This window comes from Gadus chalcogrammus, chromosome 10 (assembly GCF_026213295.1).
Source record: "Gadus chalcogrammus isolate NIFS_2021 chromosome 10, NIFS_Gcha_1.0, whole genome shotgun sequence".
NCBI classification, from domain to species: domain Eukaryota; kingdom Metazoa; phylum Chordata; class Actinopteri; order Gadiformes; family Gadidae; genus Gadus; species Gadus chalcogrammus.
Genome location: NC_079421.1, coordinates 19,762,270 through 19,786,040, shown reverse-complemented (window position 1 = coordinate 19,786,040; position 23,771 = coordinate 19,762,270). Strand labels below are relative to the sequence as shown.

Below are 23,771 nucleotides of genomic sequence, written 5' to 3'. Positions count from 1 at the left end.
CCTTGTTTGAATACACAGACACACAAAAATGTTCACACACACACACACACACACATAGACACACACACACAAACGCACACACACACACACAAACGCACACACACACACACACACACACACACACACACACACACACACACACACACACACACACACACACACACACACACACACACACACACACACACACACACACACACATCATAGAGGCATTGGCTATAATTTCTTGGTGACAGCTCCAGGACAGAGGAATGGGGGTGTTGGGATCATCTGTCAGATTGACAGGCCGATGGTGGCTGTAGATGATGGGAGGTGTGGAGGTTTTCGGGAGCGGGGGGAATTGGCGTTGATCGCGGCTCAGAGATAAAAATCAGTGAGAATCTGAGAGGCTAAGATGCTAATCTTCCACAGGAAGTCAGGCTATAGCGTTGCAGAGGAAACCACAGGAGAGCAACTGACCTTGTGGGGCTCTGCCTCTGCAGAACACAGGAAGCGGCTGCCTGCTTTCAAGAGTAGTAGCGTGTGTGCGTGTGCGTGTGTGTGTTATAGAATCTGTGTGGTGTGAGTATTTGAACTGCAAAAACTGCCTTGCATTGAAGTCAAACTTTGTTTTTTTTCCGATGTTTATAAAGCAAAAAATGTAAAACGAGGTTTTCCCCAAATGGGTTTTTGCACTTTGGTTTGAGTCACCCATCTGATTCTGTATCTGGTCTCTCATACCAAACCACATGTTTCCTTTGCATGGAGCTACAGGGATGTGAGCAGCTCTGCTCCTCGTCACCATGCTCACTGAGTAACCGCTTTACACCTTATGTTCCAAGACACAAAACCCTCACACTTTAATCACCTCATTCATCACTTCCCTGTGTGGAATGCTCATGATAACATAATCCAGCACTGCAATTATCATATCATCAGTATTAATGACAATATTAATGTCAATCAATCTTCTTTTGTTTTTTTAATTTTTCTTTATATTTAGATGGATAGATAGTCTAAACAACTATATCGCCTCGATATAGTTGTTTCTAAAAGACATTGCCTCGATATTATCGAGGCAAAAAGTTATTTTCAAAATGTTGGTTGGGTGGCAACCACTACAGATACCCAGGACAGACAGAAATCCTTGTTGACCTTTCAAAAAGTCAAAGTGTTCGTATGTGTATGTGTGTGGGTTCGTATGTGTATGTGTGTTCCTTCAAATGAACTGTGACTCCGGGTATGATAGCATACGACGCACACACGCGTGCGTGCGTGTGTATGCTATGAAGGTTTCAATCTATTTCATTTAAAGTTTACCCTTGAATGTAATAATGTGTCATAAATAGAATCCAGGGGTGAAATATAAATGTCTCTATATGGGGATGGGATCTTATGAAAACTGTAAAGGTCTCAACGCTCTTTACACAGCAGAGAGAAAAGGTGGCAATGTCACAAAGTCATGGATAAAATTAGGAGCCACACAACGGGTCGTGTTGTCAAACTGGATTGAACCTGATTTACTGCACACAGAATATGATCTTTTGATGCAGGTTGTAATGGGAGACAATCTGTAAGTCAATCTGCTGATCAGGAAAGAAAAGAAATATGCAGGGTTGACACTCAATAAAGTCTCTTATGCCTTACTTGGTAATATAAGCATATTATGGTTTTGAGGTACATAAAACAGAGGACATCCTTACGACTTGTAAGTAAAATATAAAAACCAACCCCAGATATCAACATTTATATTTGTCCGCCCTCCACAAAAAAAAAACCGAACAATTCAGGGTTGTGTCGTCAATGCCTCTAAACACCAACTCACAGGAAGCGATGCTGGGTTTCAACGACGCACTAGGTGAGGAATTAAAGCTATAGACACCACAAGTGGTGACGTCTCAGAGTCTGTGCTAGTTTTTACACGGTACTTGGTTCCACTGTGCAGCTTGATATTAATAAGGGGATCTTAGATACCTGCAACTTAAAGAGGTAAGATCCCCTTCTCTCTCTCGCTCTTGTTTTTAAAGGTTTTATTCTCAACACAGGAATCTAAACTATTCTCCTATTTTCCAGTGTCTGTTATATGCTGTAACCCTGTTTGACATTTTTATGCTGCTGCCTCAGCCAGGTCATTCTTGCAAAAGAGAATTGTAATCTCAATGAGCCCATCCTAGTTTAACATAGGTAGAACAAAAAATATATAAACAATGAATATAGCACAAATGTATAATGTATTTTTAGCAGTAATAGATATTTAAGGTAGGAAGGAAAAATAAATATATTATGATTAGGTGTTATTTAGTTAGCTCAACTCTACTGTAGGCCTACTCTACTTTACTTATACGGGTTGAATTCAGTACTGGTTGCACTAAATTCCAGAGACAACTTAGAAAATAAGATACGATAAAAACAATTTAGGGAGAAATAAACAAAGTAAATTAAATAGTTGACTGCTCCAATCCATGCTTCTTTGAGTCTTGAGCCGAGTGCCGAATAGTCGACTGACCATGTTCCTTCTCTCTGTTTGAACCTCCCTGGTAGATGCAGGTGGCGGTGATATGACCATCCAGGTCTCCGCTGTGATCATGGTGAGTTATAGTGTTCATATTCACAAACAGAACCAAGCACATGCTGCGTTCTGTCATGTGTGCGCGTGTGTGTGTGTGTGTGTGTGTGTGTGTGTGGGTGTGGGCGTGTGTGTGGGCGTGTGTGTGTGTGTGTGTGTGTGTGTGTGTGTCACAAAGAGCTTTCCTGTAATAGGCACCGATGCAAGAGCGATTTAACTAAATTTCTTGTGGGGGAATCAACTTTTTGGGGGACTTTCCCTCTCCCTTTGCTGCATAATTACCTGTGAAGAACACAAAAGGAACGTGCAGTGAAGAAATGGTTGCCAGTGTTGCTGCAAGTGAGGAAAACCTAAGAAAATACCTCTTTAAACAGGGTCTCAGCATGGGTCAGGTCGTTTCAGGAGAGAAAGTCCTGAATGTTTTCACGGAGGTTGGATAACTAAGCATAGGAGGTAATTTGATGCACAGCATGTCAAATCAAATCTACCACTGTTGTTTCTCAATGGCAGAGCTCTTGACCTTTGGTTACAATTTCTATATAATCAACTATAGCTATGGAGCTATTGCACGATTGATTAGCGTCCTGGCAGGTATTGGGGTAGGAGCCTAGGGAACAATGGTAAATAACACAGTTCAGTTTGATACAGAAGTATGACAGATGTGCGACTGCTTTCGGTGAGTTGCAGAAACAACGACGCCATAGTTGGGTGGACACAATGCCACGCACCAATTGCTGATGGCGGTTGTTTTAACAAAGTTTGTGAGCATGAATATGAACGCAGAGCATGCTCTGCTTGCTACTGGCCGAGCTCACTAATCAATGTTCTCTGCTGTTCATTTTGAAACTGTGTACACAAAATAACCAACCGTGAAACTGAAATTTGCGTGAAGGCGAGAGCTGAATTCAGTGCTTGGAGGTCTGGTCTGATCCTAACTGAATCCGGATCTTATAGCACTATTGTGATTAAGGGTTGTACATAAATATCTAGATATGACTCGATTTGTTGGTCTTTGAATTTTTGGGGGGATTTGTTCAGATTTCTACATGATTTACCTTTAGGGCATTTAGCAGACGCTTTTATCCAAAGCGACATTATAATAATTACATTTGTGAGAAGAAAGAGAAACTACAATATAGATCGCTGTCGGTACAGTAAGGATGTTAATATAAATAAGTGCCAAGCACTTACAATTGCTAAGTTAACCCATTTCCCGTATACTACAAATATAGCTACTATTGTACTACTTTTAAGGTGTCAGGAAGTGTGGAAGAGGGGTGTAGGAGAGAAAGGAACGATAAGGGGCAGTGGGGGGGGTAGAGGGAGAGGCTGCAGAGTCCAGATGAACTTGTGGAAGCTGGTGAGCGACTCTGTGGTACTGGAACTTGTCCTCCATTGCCGTGCCAAAACAGAGAAGAGTTGAAACTGTGGTTCGATGACATCAACAGTATATTAAGGCCCAATCCCATTTCTACCCCTTACCCCTTCCCCTTACCCCTCCCCCTTGTTTTGAAGGGGGAAGGGGAAGGGGGAAGGGGAAGGGGTAAGGGGTAGAAATGGGATTGGGCCTAACTGACTGTGCTTACCAAGTTTCGCAGTAACTTTCAGCAGGTCCACCAATAAAAATGAAACGACCACGACTACGTAGCGCTCTGCAGTGTTATTTTGTAACTTTCTATTCTTTGTAACAACCCCAACTTGGTTGTAGTCTTTGATAGATGTCAGCATGACTTGTGAGATGACTTTGGTGGTTTTCAACGTGCCCGCCATAGGAGGGCAGAACCAGAGGCACGGGGAGCAGGCAGCGGCTGACGCTCTGCAGAGCCACGGAGGAGCCCAAATACCTGGAGACGGATGGCTGGGAGGGGAACTCAGACAGCATGAATCACCTGTCAGCCAGGTCTACAAGCGTCGTCAGAAACAATGACGGTAGGAACAAGTGGAACGCCTTGGAACGTCTTCTCTCACTTCAAGTCTTTCGGCAGATGCTTGCATCCAAAGCAACAGTTAACAGATACGTGTCATTTAGAGGCCGAAGGGCCTTTTAGCCTCTTAGCTGATATGGTAAATGGTCTGCATTTATAAAGCGCTTTTATCCAAAGCGCTTTACAATAGTGCCTGACATTCACCCATTTATGCACACATTCACACACCAATGGCGGAGTCACTAATGCCAGGCGACAGCCAGCTCGTCGGGAACAGTTAGGGTTAGGTGCCTTGCGCAAAGACACCTCAACACTATGCTAGGAGGAGCCGGGGATCGCTCTACCTCCCGAGCTAATGCAGCCCCTGATATATGCATGTAGGTCAAACACACGAAAATGCAGATGCATGCAGTTTGAACACAGTACTGTCTGCCTTGGGGTCAACCCCCTGAGCCACACTACGCTAGATCCATCCCCCCCCCGTAAATAACACCATGTGCATAATTTGGTGGAGGCTTGAATCTAAACATTATATGATACCCTGAGTGCTTACAGTCTGAGCTACAGAGGACAACAGTAGAGAGAAACAAAGATAAACATTGAATACATCATTCAAATACAATTTATTCATCTTTGCGTGTATATAACAATAACCTGTCTCAAAAAGGCAAAATCAAAAAACAAGAGAAACCTATCAAACCCTGTGAGGGATAAAAAGTGTCTAAAAAGCCCACATCCTCAACGGGGCGGGGCGACCACGCCGGTCCCTCACACGACCCTTCAATGAACCGAGCTTGAATGAATAGTTATACTGTCCCGGTTTGAAAGAAAGTTTCCAAACTGAATATCAAGAGCAGGCCAGCTAATGAGCGGAAAGATTGCAACAACAGAAAAAAAAAACAGTGCAGAAGACAGCAGCTGTGCTGGGAGCGATGATGAGTAGGCTACAAGCAGCGAGCGCATGTCTTGAGCGTCCCCATGCTGGGGGAGCAGACCGTCCCCCAGGGGTCACAGTGTGAGGGACACAAAGCAGGATGCAGCCAGGAGGTGCAGAGGCAGGTACTGGAGGAGCGAGTCCAGTCAGTCAGCAGCCATTCGGTTGGTCAGTCCGTCAGTGCTAGAAGCCTCAAGGTATTGCAGTCCATTTCAGTTTAGAAAATTAGGTGAATGAAGTGTTCACACAACATGAAAGGTTCCATTACTGATTTAGACCAGAAGGAATAATACAATTATTGAATGTAGTTATTTTTCACATATTGGCACCAAAAACCTATATTTCAGCTGACTTCTGGTATAAGGCTGTATTACATAGTCATGACACATCCCTGCTGTTAAACTGACAGGTATTTCGACTGATCACATTGCTCTTGAGTCATCTGTAATTCATTCAATGATTGACAGGCTTTTGTTTTTTACAGATTCAATTATCAAGACTGGCAAGCTTGCTGTCAATTAAGCTATACCTTAGCAATTGAAATATTGTCCCGCCCCAACTGAAAAATTGTCCTCCGACCTCCTTCGGATAGGGTCTTTCAACATTTTGAAAGAAATATCTAAACTAGCAGACCCCCTCAATATCAATGCAGGGAACTCCAAACCAACCCTGATACCTCCACACTTCAGCCAAGCTTATGCTCCACCAGGAACATCGGTAGCCATGAAGATACTCATTCATTCATCATCCTTGGAACCCCTGGAAGCGTTACTCCAGTGACCACGAGTCCCAAGCCTGATCAACGTTTGCGTCTTCTCCTTCACATAGTGCATGGTCTGCAGATACTAGAGGAGTTGAACGCGAGGATTATGCACTTGTCCCGTGGAGTTGTGTTTAACCCTCTGGTGAATCCCCACGCAGCCCCGGCTGTGAACAGAGACCTCAAGCCTGGCAGGAGGGACACCTCGTTGGGTCATATGGAGGAAGGTAGATATTCATTTCTGTTGCACTCATCGGGTATGTTGTGTGCCAATGTGTTCTCTTGACAGACTGCTATCTCTTTTTAGTCCAAACGTTGAACTTGTGTTTGTTTTACAGTCAAGCACACGCTGCCTGAGGAGCAAAAGGAGCAGGTAAACATACAACATGTGATATCAATATTAACATTAATATTTAGGGCGTTTAGCAGACGCTTTTATCCCAAGCGACAGTACATTTGTCAGAAGAAAGAGGAACAGTATTTCGCTGTCGGTACAGTCAGGATGTTCATAGAACCAATTTCCAAGCACTGTTGTTAGGTTGTTAGGTTTAAATTGTTAGGTTAAACCAGTAAAACTATAAAACAAAGATAGCTAGGATAAGATGCTCACAATGTTTTAAGTGCAAGGACCATTACTGTCTTTTGCAAAAGATATATGCCTGGAGGTTTGCTTGTGTGAGTGCACGTGTGTGTGTGTGTGTGTGTGTGCATGTGTGTGTTTGCACGTGTGTGTGTGTGTGTGTGTGTGTGTGTGTGTGTGTGTGTGTGTGTGTGTGTGTGTGTGTGTGTGTGTGTGTGTGTGTGTGTGTGTGTTCATGTGTGTGTTCATGTGTGTGATGTCTGTGTGGGGGAGGCATCGTGAATGTATATAATGTGGGTTGCATGTTCCCAGTTAAGCAAGTGTTTCCTCTCCACTCTTCTCTCCTACAGCTCATAGAGGTTCCACAAAGGTAACCCTGTCGGTCTACCTTACAAGAGTTTCCACCATGTTCTGCCAACCGGTTTGGACCAGACTAAGGTTTTAGGCTATGGTCCGGTTCTTCTTATCCAGGTCCTCTGGATCCATGCTACCCAAGGACCTGGTTCACCACATCGCTGCACTGAATCTTCACAGAGCCTCCAGGCGACGGTAAAGTTTCCGTCCTTAATCCCTTGGCTGAGTTCATATATTACTTCCCCGCATTAATCAGTTCAGGACAGATTACATGGCTTTACATTTCTCCAAATACCACCTGTTTTTAGCTGCACCAAGTCTGCCATCTGCTGGTCGGTCGTTGTTGTGACTGGTTGTTTTCTATTTCAGATCATCAAACGCACCAAGAGGGGTAAGTAGATAAACAAACAGCCTTCGCAGAATTCACATATATTTGTTGGTGATATCTCTGGACAGTAAATACCAGATTATCATGAAGAAAATGCACTTCCGAAAATGTAATCAGCTTAGAATGTTGCTACAATTATAAATTAAAAAGGTATTTTAATTTAAAGCATCCTCATTTCAAGTATCATAAAATTATAACATTTGAATTTGCCAATTAATTTGTATCAAAATATATCTATATTTAATAGTAGCATTATTTGGGGATTTTGTTTCTCTGAAGCTACTTAAAATCAAGCTGCTTCAAATACAAATATGAAAACATTAAAATGATAACAACAAAATATTGTATTTTGAGAAAAATTATATATATATATTTGATATATATATATATATATAAAAAAATTATATACACATAACATTTTTAAGCTTGTTTAAGCATAAATCTAAGCCCCTATAGCTATCTTAAGATGTGTTAAGTGTTCTACTACCACCTCATACCTTTCTCGGGGTATCGTCGACACCCCCAGACCAATACAAAAATGTCAGGGCCTGTCCTTATTTTCAGTATTATAATCATTATTTTTTTAAATAATAAAGTAATGGCATATGGTTATCCCTCCTCGTAACCTATGTGTTATTTCCCTGTTTTCACAGCTCCTTCATGGAGATGAATGGTATTCCGGTGCGTGTGACAGAGCCGAGGCAGAGCATGCCCTCCACCTCGTGAACAAGGTCTTATATCAGTTAAACCCATTAAGTTAACGGGGACCTATTATGCTTTTTCGACTTTTATGACCTATAAACGTTGTTATAATGATTGATATGTTTAACCATACTAAAGTGTCAAATAATGACGTACATGCATTTCAACGTATTCCCTGCCGACAGTCTGGGGTGGCTGTGCAGAGCGCTAAACAATCGGGACAACGTTTGCGATTCACTTGTTCACATTTCCGGGAAGTCATCTACGTAGAGGCACTCCTGCCACGCCCCCATATGCCTGGTCAAATCTGCTCGTGCGCGTGCTTCAAGGAAGGTAACCAATCGCAACAGAGTTGGGTTGGCAGGAGGGGGGCGAGGGGGCGGAGAAGGACGAAACCGAGCGTTGACAGAGAAGGCTGAAAGCGCCCAGATGAGAGGAAGAGTTTCCCGAAAATCTACATCGTCTTTTGTGTATGGTTAAACATGACTATCAATCATTATAACAACGTTTATAGTTCATAAAAGTCGAAAGGCATAATAGGTCCCCTTTAAACACATCAGGCCATAGATCTGTTCCACTTCCAAATGCCTGGTATTCATGAATATGAACTGTGTTAGGACGGGGCGTTCCTGGTGAGGGACTGCTCCAGGGGGACCCACAGTGCACCGTTTGTCCTGGCTGTGTACCATGAGAAGAAAGTCTACAACATCAAAATACGGTTTATTGAACACAAAAACAAGTATGCCCTGGGAACAGGACATAGGGAAAACGACGTGAGTAATGATGAAAATATATAAATATGTTATATCAACCCTATTACTAACCCTAACCTTATTATTAACACTAACCCTCTTACTAACCCTGACCTTATTTCTAACCCTAAGCTTATTATGAAAACTAATATTAATAACTCTAACCCTATCCCTATTAACCCTATTACTAGCCCCTAACTTATTACTAACAGTAAACCTATATATAACCCTAACCTTATCACGAACACTAACCCTATTAAGAACGCTTACCTTATTAATAACCCTAACCTTATTACTGACAGTAACCCTGTCTCTAGCCCTAACCTTATTTCTAACCCTATAACTAACCCTAACCTGTGGGACTGTGGGCAGCCAGCTCAGTTACGCCCGATACTAGTGGCTGGGCCCTGGGATTATCCCCCATACAAGGTCCTCTTTGGTTTTACTGGAAGCTGGACTCCAGGGGCACTGGTCCTTTCTCACATTCTAACCCTAAAACCCCTTCCCAAACCCTGAGACCAAAGCCAAACCCTAAAACCTAACTATTATTTGTGCTAATGCGCCAACACTAAAATCCAACCCTAACCCTAAGATTGACATTTTTCCTTTCAGTTGTTCGACACTGTTGAAGACATCATCAAATTTCATTCCACTTTCCCAATAGTACTCATCAACTTGACTACACGAACAACCCAATCCCCACCCAACTGCATCTTAACAAACCTGATCACTAGAGAGGACATCAACAGGCTACTTCAATAGCACTGCCCTCTTGTGATTTATTTGTTCTCACTCTTGATGTATCAAGGCCATAACTGTTGCATTCCATGTGCACCCTGTATGATTTCTGCTCATGCAATCTGTAAATAACTTATTACAATTTTCTTACTTACAAGTCTTGTTCCCACCCAATACGTTCCTTTCATTTTTGTAAGGTTCAGTCCCACTATTATTTACTATTTAGGTAGCCTTTTATATGTGAAATATGCTGAATCAAAATAATAAAATCAGACGTATTTTGATGAGGTCTGGAAGTACAATGGGATCATGGGAGTCGTTTTCACCACCATTGCCCGTGAAAATCGATCTGATGTTACTCAGGCAGAAATCTTGTTCACGTTCATGTATTCAAGTTTAATTCACGTTATGTTTAGTCACGTTATGTCATTTCATTCTAATGAAATTGCAGCATATAACATAACCTCCACTTTGTAACCTAGCATTAGATGAGTCGACTACCCAAACAACTCTAGATAATGTTATTTGGGAAATTCCATCATGGGGTAGCCAAGCCCTGTTATTCAAGTTCAAATCAATACAAAACATTACTTTATCAGCATATTGAAAGTTGTTGTTACTTACACGTTACAATATTTCCCACGTCGTTTGATTCTATTTGTAGGCTCCTGGTCGCTGAGGAGGGGTAGAAAGTGTAATTCTTTTGTTGAAGAAATGGATATTGGATACTGGATATTCAACAGATATTCCAGCTCTGAATCACAGAATCATGCGGTAAAGATGTGATAAGAGTCCCGTCTGTCCAGCGGTGTGTACCTGCCCAGGAGGCGGAAGGGCAGAAGCACTCCACTCCTACAAAAAAAACATACTCTTACCTAAACCTAATAGCATATATTGTAAATGGATAGCGCTTTTCTAACCAGTGGCCACTCAAAGCATTACAATATTGCCAAACATTCACCCACTCATGCAAACATATGCACACCGACGGCGATGAAAACCATGCAAGGCGACAGCTAGCTTGTCTGGAGCAGTTAGGGTGAGGTGCCTTGCCTAGGGACACCTCGACACATTACTTGCCGCATAATAATAAATAAGGTCTCTACCGGATTACTGTTTTTGTGTGTTTCCCCGGAAGTTAGGAAACACACACGACTTAGTTGTCGTGCGACCAAATGTAATGGATCTTATGGTGCGTTCACATCCCTGGAAATTTTGGGTAAAACATTTTCGTGCCGTCGGAAAGTTCTCGTGGACGACGCCTCACGACGCTCTTCTGATTCTACTTCCGTTCGGCAACTGGGGCCAGATTTGGATAACAGAGTTGCCCAGTTGGTGACGTATGGTTTACTAGTGACGCGCATGAACATGGCGGAACATGAACGTTTTACTCAATATAGAAGAATCAACCATCATATCACATACTTTACTATTGATTGACGTTGTAACCGTCCGTTGGCATCGATTTTGCTCAGTTTTAAACGTTGTGTACTGGTTTAGAACTTTATTGGTCCTCATGAAAAATAACATAATGGGTAACACTGTTGTTTTTTATCGATCGTCATGAAAAAAAACAAGGGGTAACACTGTCGTTTTTTATTAGTCGTCATGAAAAAAAACATAAGGGGTAACACTGTCGTTTTTTATTGGTCGTCATGAAAAAAAACATAAGGGGTAACAATGTCGTTTTTTATTGGTCGTCATGAAAAAAAACATAAGGGGTAACACCGTCGTTTTTTATCGGTCGTCATGAAAAAGAACATAAGGGGTAACACTGTCGTTTTTTATCGGTCGTAATGAAAAAAAACATAAGGGGTAACACTGTCGTTTTTTATCGGTCGTCATGAACAAAAACATAAGGGGTAACACTGTTGTTTTTTCATCGGTCGTCATGAAAAAAAAATAAGGGGTAACACTCGTTTTCTATTGGTCGTCAAGAAAAAAAACATAAGGGAAATAATAGAAATACAAACATACATTAAAATGTCATGTATATCCTCTTTATTTATGATTGATTATTGTGAAATGTCATCGCCTCAGTGGTGCAGTGGAGTGCACTCTGCCTAAACCCCTGGAGACCGGGGTTCAAGTCCGGTTGATGTCCTCTGTTGGAAGACTCTTCTCTCTATTTCATGCGAATTATAAAGTCAAGTATAACCATTGTGTTGTCTTTTTTCTGTGTCTTCCTGGTGCATTGATAAGTTCGGTGGTTATCACTCTAAACAGCTCAGGTTCGGTACCCCGCAAAAACGTAGACATGGGTACCACTGTTGTTTTTTATTGGTCAACATGGAAAAAACATGAGGGGTAACTCTGTCGTTTTTTATTGGTCGTCATGAAAAAAAACATAAGGGGTAACACTGTCGTTTTTTATTGGTCGTCATGAAAAAAAACATAAGGGGTAACACTTGTTTTTTATCGGTCGTCATGAAAAAAAACATAAGGGGTAACACTGTTGTTTTTATTTGTCGTCATGAAAAAAAACATAAGGGGTAACACTGTCGTTTTTTATAGGTCGTCATGAAAAAAAACAAGGGGTAACACTGTCGTTTTTTATCGGTCGTCATGAAAAAAAACATAAGGGGTAACACTGTCGTTTTTTATTGGTCGTCATGAAAAAAAAGATAAGGGGTAACACTGTCGTTTTTTATCGATCGTCATGAAAAAAAACATAAGGGGTAACACTGTCGTTTTTTATTGGTCGTCATAAAAAAAACCATAAGGGGTAACACTGTTGTTTTTTATTGGTCGTCAAGAAAAAAAACATCAGGGAAATAATAGAAATGCAAAAACGTAGACAAGGGTACCACTGTATTTTATTGGTCAACATGGAAAAAACATGAGGGGTAACTGTCGTTTTTTATCGGTCGTCATGAAAAAAAACATAAGGGGTAACACTGTCGTTTTTTATTGGTCGTCATGAAAAAAAACATAAGGGGTAACACTGTTGTTTTTTATCGATCGTCATGAAAAAAAACATAAGGGGTAACACTGTTGTTTTTTATCGGTGGTCACGAAAAAAAACATAAGGGGTAACACTGTCGTTTTTTATCAGTCGTCATGAAAAAAAACATAAGGGTAACACTGTTGTTTTTATTTGTCGTCATGAAAAAAAACATAAGGGGTAACACTGTCGTTTTTTATAGGTCGTCATGAAAAAAAACATAAGGGGTAACACTGTCGTTTTTTATCGGTCGTCATGAAAAAAAACAAGGGGTAACACTGTCGTTTTTTATAGGTCGTCATGAAAAAAAACATAAGGGGTAACACTGTCGTTTTTTATCGGTCGTCATGAAAAAAAACATAAGGGGTAACACTGTCGTTTTTTATTGGTCGTCATGAAAAAAACATAAGGGGTAACACTGTCGTTTTTTATCGATCGTCATGAAAAAAACATAAGGGGTAACACTGTCGTTTTTTATTGGTCGTCATAAAAAAACCGTAAGGGGTAACACTGTTGTTTTTTATTGGTCGTCAAGAAAAAAAACATCAGGGAAATAATAGAAATGCAAAAACGTAGACAAGGGTACCACTGTATTTTATTGGTCAACATGGAAAAAACATGAGGGGTAACTCGTTTTTTATCGGCCGTCATGAAAAAAAACATAAGGGGTAACACTGTCGTTTTTTATCGGTCGTCATGAAAAAAAACATAAGGGGTAACACTGTCGTTTTTTATTGGTCGTCATGAAAAAAAACATAAGGGGTAACACTGTTGTTTTTTATCGATCGTCATGAAAAAAAACATAAGGGGTAACACTGTTGTTTTTTATCGGTGGTCACGAAAAAAACATAAGGGGTAACACTGTCGTTTTTTATCAGTCGTCATGAAAAAAAACATAAGGGGTAACACTGTCGTTTTTTATCGGTCGTCATGAAAAAAACATAAGGGGTAACACTGTCGTTTTTTATCGGTGGTCACGAAAAAAAACATAAGGGGTAACACTGTCGTTTTTTATTGGTCGTCATGAAAAAAAACATAAGGGGTAACACTGTTGTTTTTTATCGGTCGTCATGAAAAAAAACATAAGGGGTAACACTGTTGTTTTTATTTGTCGTCATGAAAAAAAACATAAGGGGTAACACTGTCGTTTTTTATAGGTCGTCATGAAAAAAAACATAAGGGGTAACACTGTCGTTTTTTATCGGTCGTCATGAAAAAAAACATAAGGGGTAACACTGTCGTTTTTTATTGGTCGTCATGAAAAAAAACATAAGGGGTAACACTGTCGTTTTTTATCGATCGTCATGCAAAAAAACATAAGGGGTAACACTGTCGTTTTTTATTGGTCGTCATAAAAAAAAACATAAGGGGTAACACTGTCGTTTTTTTATTGGTCGTCATGAAAAAAAACATAAGGGGTAACACTGTTGTTTTTTATCGATCGTCATGAAAAAAAACATAAGGGGTAACACTGTTGTTTTTTATCGGTGGTCACGAAAAAAAACATAAGGGGTAACACTGTCGTTTTTTATCAGTCGTCATGAAAAAAAACATAAGGGGTAACACTGTCGTTTTTTATCGGTCGTCATGAAAAAAACATAAGGGGTAACACTGTCGTTTTTTATCGGTGGTCACGAAAAAAAAACATAAGGGGTAACACTGTCGTTTTTTATCAGTCGTCATGAAAAAAAACATAAGGGGTAACACTGTCGTTTTTTATCGGTCGTCATGAAAAAAACATAAGGGGTAACACTGTCGTTTTTTATCGGTGGTCACGAAAAAAAACATAAGGGGTAACACTGTCGTTTTTTATTGGTCGTCATGAAAAAAAACATAAGGGGTAACACTGTTGTTTTTTATCGGTCGTCATGAAAAAAAACATAAGGGGTAACACTGTTGTTTTTATTTGTCGTCATGAAAAAAAACATAAGGGGTAACACTGTCGTTTTTTATAGGTCGTCATGAAAAAAAACATAAGGGGTAACACTGTCGTTTTTTATCGGTCGTCATGAAAAAAAACATAAGGGGTAACACTGTCGTTTTTTATTGGTCGTCATGAAAAAAACATAAGGGGTAACACTGTCGTTTTTTATCGATCGTCATGAAAAAAAACATAAGGGGTAACACTGTTGTTTTTTATTGGTCGTCATAAAAAAAACCATAAGGGGTAACACTGTTGTTTTTTATTGGTCGTCAAGAAAAAAAACATCAGGGAAATAATAGAAATGCAAAAACGTAGACAAGGGTACCACTGTATTTTATTGGTCAACATGGAAAAAACATGAGGGGTAACTGTCGTTTTTTATCGGCCGTCATGAAAAAAAACATAAGGGGTAACACTGTCGTTTTTTATCGGTCGTCATGAAAAAAAACATAAGGGGTAACACTGTCGTTTTTTATTGGTCGTCATGAAAAAAAACATAAGGGGTAACACTGTTGTTTTTTATCGATCGTCATGAAAAAAAACATAAGGGGTAACACTGTTGTTTTTTATCGGTGGTCACGAAAAAAACATAAGGGGTAACACTGTCGTTTTTTATCAGTCGTCATGAAAAAAAACATAAGGGTAACACTGTTGTTTTTATTTGTCGTCATGAAAAAAAACATAAGGGGTAACACTGTCGTTTTTTATAGGTCGTCATGAAAAAAACATAAGGGGTAACACTGTCGTTTTTTATCGGTCGTCATGAAAAAAAACATAAGGGGTAACACTGTCGTTTTTTATTGGTCGTCATGAAAAAAAACATAAGGGGTAACACTGTCGTTTTTTATCGATCGTCATGAAAAAAAACAAGGGGTAACACTGTCGTTTTTTATTGGTCGTCATAAAAAAAACCATAAGGGGTAACACTGTTGTTTTTTATTGGTCGTCAAGAAAAAAACATCAGGGAAATAATAGAAATGCAAAAACGTAGACAAGGGTACCACTGTATTTTATTGGTCAACATGGAAAAAACATGAGGGGTAACTCGTTTATTATCGGCCGTCATGAAAAAAACATAAGGGGTAACACTGTCGTTTTTTATCGGTCGTCATGAAAAAAAACATAAGGGGTAACACTGTCGTTTTTTATTGGTCGTCATGAAAAAAAAATAAGGGGTAACACTGTTGTTTTTTATCGATCGTCATGAAAAAAAACATAAGGGGTAACACTGTTGTTTTTTATCGGTGGTCACGAAAAAAAACATAAGGGGTAACACTGTCGTTTTTTATCAGTCGTCATGAAAAAAAACATAAGGGGTAACACTGTCGTTTTTTATCGGTCGTCATGAAAAAACATAAGGGGTAACACTGTCGTTTTTTATCGGTGGTCACGAAAAAAAACATAAGGGGTAACACTGTCGTTTTTTATTGGTCGTCATGAAAAAAAACATAAGGGGTAACACTGTTGTTTTTTATCGGTCGTCATGAAAAAAAACATAAGGGGTAACACTGTTGTTTTTATTTGTCGTCATGAAAAAAAACATAAGGGGTAACACTGTCGTTTTTTATAGGTCGTCATGAAAAAAACATAAGGGGTAACACTGTCGTTTTTTATCGGTCGTCATGAAAAAAAACATAAGGGGTAACACTGTCGTTTTTTATTGGTCGTCATGAAAAAAAACATAAGGGGTAACACTGTCGTTTTTTATCGATCGTCATGCAAAAAAACATAAGGGGTAACACTGTCGTTTTTTATTGGTCGTCATAAAAAAAAACATAAGGGGTAACACTGTCGTTTTTTATTGGTCGTCATGAAAAAAAACATAAGGGGTAACACTGTTGTTTTTTATCGATCGTCATGAAAAAAAACATAAGGGGTAACACTGTTGTTTTTTATCGGTGGTCACGAAAAAAAACATAAGGGGTAACACTGTCGTTTTTTATCAGTCGTCATGAAAAAAAACATAAGGGGTAACACTGTCGTTTTTTATCGGTCGTCATGAAAAAAACATAAGGGGTAACACTGTCGTTTTTTATCGGTGGTCACGAAAAAAAACATAAGGGGTAACACTGTCGTTTTTTATTGGTCGTCATGAAAAAAAACATAAGGGGTAACACTGTTGTTTTTTATCGGTCGTCATGAAAAAAAACATAAGGGGTAACACTGTTGTTTTTATTTGTCGTCATGAAAAAAACATAAGGGGTAACACTGTCGTTTTTTATAGGTCGTCATGAAAAAAAACATAAGGGGTAACACTGTCGTTTTTTATCGGTCGTCATGAAAAAAAACATAAGGGGTAACACTGTCGTTTTTTATTGGTCGTCATGAAAAAAAACATAAGGGGTAACACTGTCGTTTTTTATCGATCGTCATGCAAAAAAACATAAGGGGTAACACTGTCGTTTTTTATTGGTCGTCATAAAAAAACCCATAAGGGGTAACACTGTTGTTTTTTATTGGTCGTCAAGAAAAAAACATCAGGGAAATAATAGAAATGCAAAAACGTAGACAAGGGTACCACTGTATTTTATTGGTCAACATGGAAAAAACATGAGGGGTAACTGTCGTTTTTTATCGGCCGTCATGAAAAAAAACATAAGGGGTAACACTGTCGTTTTTTATCGGCCGTCATGAAAAAAAACATAAGGGGTAACACTGTCGTTTTTTATTGGTCGTCATGAAAAAAAACATAAGGGGTAACACTGTTGTTTTTTATCGATCGTCATGAAAAAAAACATAAGGGGTAACACTGTTGTTTTTTATCGGTGGTCACGAAAAAAAACATAAGGGGTAAAACTGTCGTTTTTTATCAGTCGTCATGAAAAAAAACATAAGGGGTAACACTGTCGTTTTTTATCGGTCGTCATGAAAAAAACATAAGGGGTAACACTGTCGTTTTTTATCGGTCGTCATGAAAAAAAAATAAGGGGTAACAATGTCGTTTTTTAACGATCGTCATGAAAAAAAACATAAGGGGTAACACTGTTGTTTTTTATTGGTCGTCATGAAAAAAAACAAGGGGTAACGCTGTAGTTTTTTATTGGTTGTCATGAAAAAAAACATAAGGGGTAACACTGTTGTTTTTTATTGGTCGTCAAGAAAAAAAACATAAGGGAAATAATAGAAATACAAACATACATTAAAATGTCATATATATCCTCTTTATTTATGATTGATTATTTTGCAATGTCATCGCCTCAGTGGTGCAATGGAGTGCACGCTGCCTAAACCCCTGGAGACCGGGGTTCAAGTCCGGTTGATGTCCTCTGTTGGTAGACTCTTATCTCTATTTCATGCGAATTATAAAGTCAAGTATAACCATTGTGTTGACTATTGTGTGTGTCTTCCTGGTGCATTGATAAGTTCGGTGGTTTTCACTCTAAACAGCTCAGGTTCGGTACCCCGCAAAAACGTAGACTAGGGTACCACTGTATTTTATTGGTCAACATGGAAAAAACATGAGGGGTAACTGTCTTTTTTTATCGGCCGTCATGAAAAAAACATAAGGGGTAACACTGTCGTTTTTTATTGGTCGTCATGAAAAAAAACATAAGGGGTAACACTGTTGTTTTTTATCGGTCGTCATGAAAAAAAACATAAGGGGTAACACTGTTGTTTTTATTTGTCGTCATGAAAAAAAACATAAGGGGTAACACTGTCGTTTTTTATCGGTGGTCACGAAAAAAAACATAAGGGGTAACACTGTCGTTTTTTATTGGTCGTCATGAAAAAAAACATAAGGGGTAACACTGTTGTTTTTTATCGGTCGTCATGAAAAAAACATAAGGGGTAACACTGTTGTTTTTATTTGTCGTCATGAAAAAAAACATAAGGGGTAACACTGTCGTTTTTTATAGGTCGTCATGAAAAAAAACATAAGGGGTAACACTGTCGTTTTTTATCGGTCGTCATGAAAAAAAACATAAGGGGTAACACTGTCGTTTTTTATTGGTCGTCATGAAAAAAAACATAAGGGGTAACACTGTCGTTTTTTATCGATCGTCATGAAAAAAAACATAAGGGGTAACACTGTTGTTTTTTATTGGTCGTCATAAAAAAAACCATAAGGGGTAACACTGTTGTTTTTTATTGGTCGTCAAGAAAAAAAACATCAGGGAAATAATAGAAATGCAAAAACGTAGACAAGGGTACCACTGTATTTTATTGGTCAACATGGAAAAAACATGAGGGGTAACTGTCGTTTTTTATCGGCCGTCATGAAAAAAAACATAAGGGGTAACACTGTCGTTTTTTATCGGTCGTCATGAAAAAAAACATAAGGGGTAACACTGTCGTTTTTTATTGGTCGTCATGAAAAAAAACATAAGGGGTAACACTGTTGTTTTTTATCGATCGTCATGAAAAAAAAACATAAGGGGTAACACTGTTGTTTTTTATCGGTGGTCACGAAAAAAAACATAAGGGGTAACACTGTCGTTTTTTATCAGTCGTCATGAAAAAAAACATAAGGGTAACACTGTTGTTTTTATTTGTCGTCATGAAAAAAAACATAAGGGGTAACACTGTCGTTTTTTATAGGTCGTCATGAAAAAAAACATAAGGGGTAACACTGTCGTTTTTTATCGGTCGTCATGAAAAAAAACATAAGGGGTAACACTGTCGTTTTTTATTGGTCGTCATGAAAAAAAACATAAGGGGTAACACTGTCGTTTTTTATCGATCGTCATGAAAAAAAACAAGGGGTAACACTGTCGTTTTTTATTGGTCGTCATAAAAAAAACCATAAGGGGTAACACTGTTGTTTTTTATTGGTCGTCAAGAAAAAAAACATCAGGGAAATAATAGAAATGCAAAAACGTAGACAAGGGTACCACTGTATTTTATTGGTCAACATGGAAAAAACATGAGGGGTAACTCGTTTATTATCGGCCGTCATGAAAAAAAACATAAGGGGTAACACTGTCGTTTTTATCGGTCGTCATGAAAAAAAACATAAGGGGTAACACTGTCGTTTTTTATTGGTCGTCATGAAAAAAAACATAAGGGGTAACACTGTTGTTTTTTATCGATCGTCATGAAAAAAACATAAGGGGTAACACTGTTGTTTTTTATCGGTGGTCACGAAAAAAAACATAAGGGGTAACACTGTCGTTTTTTATCAGTCGTCATGAAAAAAAACATAAGGGGTAACACTGTCGTTTTTTATCGGTCGTCATGAAAAAAACATAAGGGGTAACACTGTCGTTTTTTATCGGTGGTCACGAAAAAAAACATAAGGGGTAACACTGTCGTTTTTTATTGGTCGTCATGAAAAAAAACATAAGGGGTAACACTGTTGTTTTTTATCGGTCGTCATGAAAAAAAACATAAGGGGTAACACTGTTGTTTTTATTTGTCGTCATGAAAAAAAACATAAGGGGTAACACTGTCGTTTTTTATAGGTCGTCATGAAAAAAAACATAAGGGGTAACACTGTCGTTTTTTATCGGTCGTCATGAAAAAAAACATAAGGGGTAACACTGTCGTTTTTTATTGGTCGTCATGAAAAAAAACATAAGGGGTAACACTGTCGTTTTTTATCGATCGTCATGCAAAAAAACATAAGGGGTAACACTGTCGTTTTTTATTGGTCGTCATAAAAAAAACATAAGGGGTAACACTGTCGTTTTTTATTGGTCGTCATGAAAAAAAACATAAGGGGTAACACTGTTGGTTTTTTATCGATCGTCATGAAAAAAAACATAAGGGGTAACACTGTTGTTTTTTATCGGTGGTCACGAAAAAAAACATAAGGGGTAACACTGTCGTTTTTTATCAGTCGTCATGAAAAAAAACATAAGGGGTAACACTGTCGTTTTTTATCGGTCGTCATGAAAAAAACATAAGGGGTAACACTGTCGTTTTTTATCGGTGGTCACGAAAAAAAACATAAGGGGTAACACTGTCGTTTTTATTGGTCGTCATGAAAAAAAACATAAGGGGTAACACTGTTGTTTTTTATCGGTCGTCATGAAAAAAAACATAAGGGGTAACACTGTTGTTTTTATTTGTCGTCATGAAAAAAAACATAAGGGGTAACACTGTCGTTTTTTATAGGTCGTCATGAAAAAAAACATAAGGGGTAACACTGTCGTTTTTTATCGGTCGTCATGAAAAAAAACATAAGGGGTAACACTGTCGTTTTTTATTGGTCGTCATGAAAAAAAACATAAGGGGTAACACTGTCGTTTTTTATCGATCGTCATGCAAAAAAACATAAGGGGTAACACTGTCGTTTTTTATTGGTCGTCATAAAAAAACCCATAAGGGGTAACACTGTTGTTTTTTATTGGTCGTCAAGAAAAAAACATCAGGGAAATAATAGAAATGCAAAAACGTAGACAAGGGTACCACTGTATTTTATTGGTCAACATGGAAAAAACATGAGGGGTAACTGTCGTTTTTTATCGGCCGTCATGAAAAAAAACATAAGGGGTAACACTGTCGTTTTTTATCGGCCGTCATGAAAAAAACATAAGGGGTAACACTGTCGTTTTTTATTGGTCGTCATGAAAAAAAACATAAGGGGTAACACTGTTGTTTTTTATCGATCGTCATGAAAAAAAACATAAGGGGTAACACTGTTGTTTTTTATCGGTGGTCACGAAAAAAAACATAAGGGGTAAAACTGTCGTTTTTTATCAGTCGTCATGAAAAAAAACATAAGGGGTAACACTGTCGTTTTTTATCGGTCGTCATGAAAAAAACATAAGGGGTAACACTGTCGTTTTTTATCGGTCGTCATGAAAAAAAAATAAGGGGTAACAATGTCGTTTTTTAACGATCGTCATGAAAAAAAACATAAGGGGTAACACTGTTGTTTTTTATTGGTCGTCATGAAAAAAAACAAGGGGTAACGCTGTAGTTTTTTATTGGTTGTCATGAAAAAAAACATAAGGGGTAACACTGTTGTTTTTTATTGGTCGTCAAGAAAAAAAACATAAGGGAAATAATAGAAATACAAACATACATTAAAATGTCATATATATCCTCTTTATTTATGATTGATTATTTTGCAATGTCATCGCCTCAGTGGTGCAATGGAGTGCACGCTGCCTAAACCCCTGGAGACCGGGGTTCAAGTCCGGTTGATGTCCTCTGTTGGTAGACTCTTATCTCTATTTCATGCGAATTATAAAGTCAAGTATAACCATTGTGTTGACTATTGTGTGTGTCTTCCTGGTGCATTGATAAGTTCGGTGGTTTTCACTCTAAACAGCTCAGGTTCGGTACCCCGCAAAAACGTAGACTAGGGTACCACTGTATTTTATTGGTCAACATGGAAAAAACATGAGGGGTAACTGTCTTTTTTTATCGGCCGTCATGAAAAAAAACATAAGGGGTAACACTGTCGTTTTTTATTGGTCGTCATGAAAAAAAACATAAGGGGTAACACTGTTGTTTTTTATCGGTCGTCATGAAAAAAAACATAAGGGGTAACACTGTTGTTTTTATTTGTCGTCATGAAAAAAAACATAAGGGGTAACACTGTCGTTTTTTATCGGTGGTCACGAAAAAAAACATAAGGGGTAACACTGTCGTTTTTTATTGGTCGTCATGAAAAAAAACATAAGGGGTAACACTGTTGTTTTTTATCGGTCGTCATGAAAAAAAACATAAGGGGTAACACTGTTGTTTTTATTTGTCGTCATGAAAAAAAACATAAGGGGTAACACTGTCGTTTTTTATAGGTCGTCATGAAAAAAAACATAAGGGGTAACACTGTCGTTTTTTATCGGTCGTCATGAAAAAAAACATAAGGGGTAACACTGTCGTTTTTTATTGGTCGTCATGAAAAAAAACATAAGGGGTAACACTGTCGTTTTTTATCGATCGTCATGAAAAAAAACATAAGGGGTAACACTGTCGTTTTTTATCGGTGGTCACGAAAAAAAACATAAGGGGTAACACTGTCGTTTTTTATTGGTCGTCATGAAAAAAAACATAAGGGGTAACACTGTTGTTTTTTATCGGTCGTCATGAAAAAAAACATAAGGGGTAACACTGTTGTTTTTATTTGTCGTCATGAAAAAAAACATAAGGGGTAACACTGTCGTTTTTTATAGGTCGTCATGAAAAAAAACATAAGGGGTAACACTGTCGTTTTTTATCGGTCGTCATGAAAAAAAACATAAGGGGTAACACTGTCGTTTTTTATTGGTCGTCATGAAAAAAAACATAAGGGGTAACACTGTCGTTTTTTATCGATCGTCATGCAAAAAAACATAAGGGGTAACACTGTCGTTTTTATTGGTCGTCATAAAAAAAAACATAAGGGGTAACACTGTCGTTTTTTATTGGTCGTCATGAAAAAAAACATAAGGGGTAACACTGTTGTTTTTTATCGATCGTCATGAAAAAAAACATAAGGGGTAACACTGTTGTTTTTTATCGGTGGTCACGAAAAAAAACATAAGGGGTAACACTGTCGTTTTTTATCAGTCGTCATGAAAAAAAACATAAGGGGTAACACTGTCGTTTTTTATCGGTCGTCATGAAAAAAACATAAGGGGTAACACTGTCGTTTTTATCGGTGGTCACGAAAAAAAACATAAGGGGTAACACTGTCGTTTTTTATTGGTCGTCATGAAAAAAAACATAAGGGGTAACACTGTTGTTTTTTATCGGTCGTCATGAAAAAAAACATAAGGGGTAACACTGTTGTTTTTATTTGTCGTCATGAAAAAAAACATAAGGGGTAACACTGTCGTTTTTTATAGGTCGTCATGAAAAAAAACATAAGGGGTAACACTGTCGTTTTTTATCGGTCGTCATGAAAAAAAACATAAGGGGTAACACTGTCGTTTTTTATTGGTCGTCATGAAAAAAAACATAAGGGGTAACACTGTCGTTTTTTATCGATCGTCATGCAAAAAAACATAAGGGGTAACACTGTCGTTTTTTATTGGTCGTCATAAAAAAACCCATAAGGGGTAACACTGTTGTTTTTTATTGGTCGTCAAGAAAAAAAACATCAGGGAAATAATAGAAATGCAAAAACGTAGACAAGGGTACCACTGTATTTTATTGGTCAACATGGAAAAAACATGAGGGGTAACTGTCGTTTTTTATCGGCCGTCATGAAAAAAAACATAAGGGGTAACACTGTCGTTTTTTATCGGCCGTCATGAAAAAAAACATAAGGGGTAACACTGTCGTTTTTTATTGGTCGTCATGAAAAAAAACATAAGGGGTAACACTGTTGTTTTTTATCGATCGTCATGA

At 38.5% G+C, this 23,771-nt stretch overlaps 1 protein-coding gene across 2 annotated transcripts; it reads left to right on the top strand.

Moving 5' to 3' along the window:
• The first annotated feature begins 1,847 nt into the window (after positions 1-1,847).
• LOC130390901 (B-cell linker protein) lies at positions 1,848-11,522 on the top strand. 2 transcript variants are annotated; one of them, XM_056601082.1, is made up of 11 exons: positions 1,848-1,968; positions 2,521-2,567; positions 4,318-4,474; positions 6,326-6,391; positions 6,503-6,537; positions 7,095-7,114; positions 7,216-7,293; positions 7,468-7,489; positions 8,140-8,217; positions 8,806-8,961; positions 9,553-11,522. In XM_056601082.1, exons 2-11 carry the CDS (start codon positions 2,538-2,540, stop codon positions 9,700-9,702), a joined length of 792 nt encoding a protein of 263 aa, XP_056457057.1. In that variant the 5' UTR covers positions 1,848-1,968; positions 2,521-2,537; the 3' UTR covers positions 9,703-11,522. The 2 variants fall into 2 exon arrangements, with proteins under 2 accessions (XP_056457057.1, XP_056457056.1); XM_056601081.1 differs by having other exon boundaries at positions 6,233-6,391.
• The last annotated feature ends 12,249 nt before the right edge of the window (positions 11,523-23,771 follow it).

Bases quoted from the DNA above. Each gene is read 5' to 3' on its own strand.
- LOC130390901 (XM_056601081.1), top strand. From the start codon at position 2,538: ATGACCATCCAGGTCTCCGCTGTGATCATG. The intron at 2,568-4,317 runs GTGAGTTATAGT...TGCCCGCCATAG, and splicing joins AGGTCTCCGCTGTGATCATG to GAGGGCAGAACCAGAGGCAC. The intron at 7,490-8,139 runs GTAAGTAGATAA...CTGTTTTCACAG, and splicing joins CATCAAACGCACCAAGAGGG to CTCCTTCATGGAGATGAATG.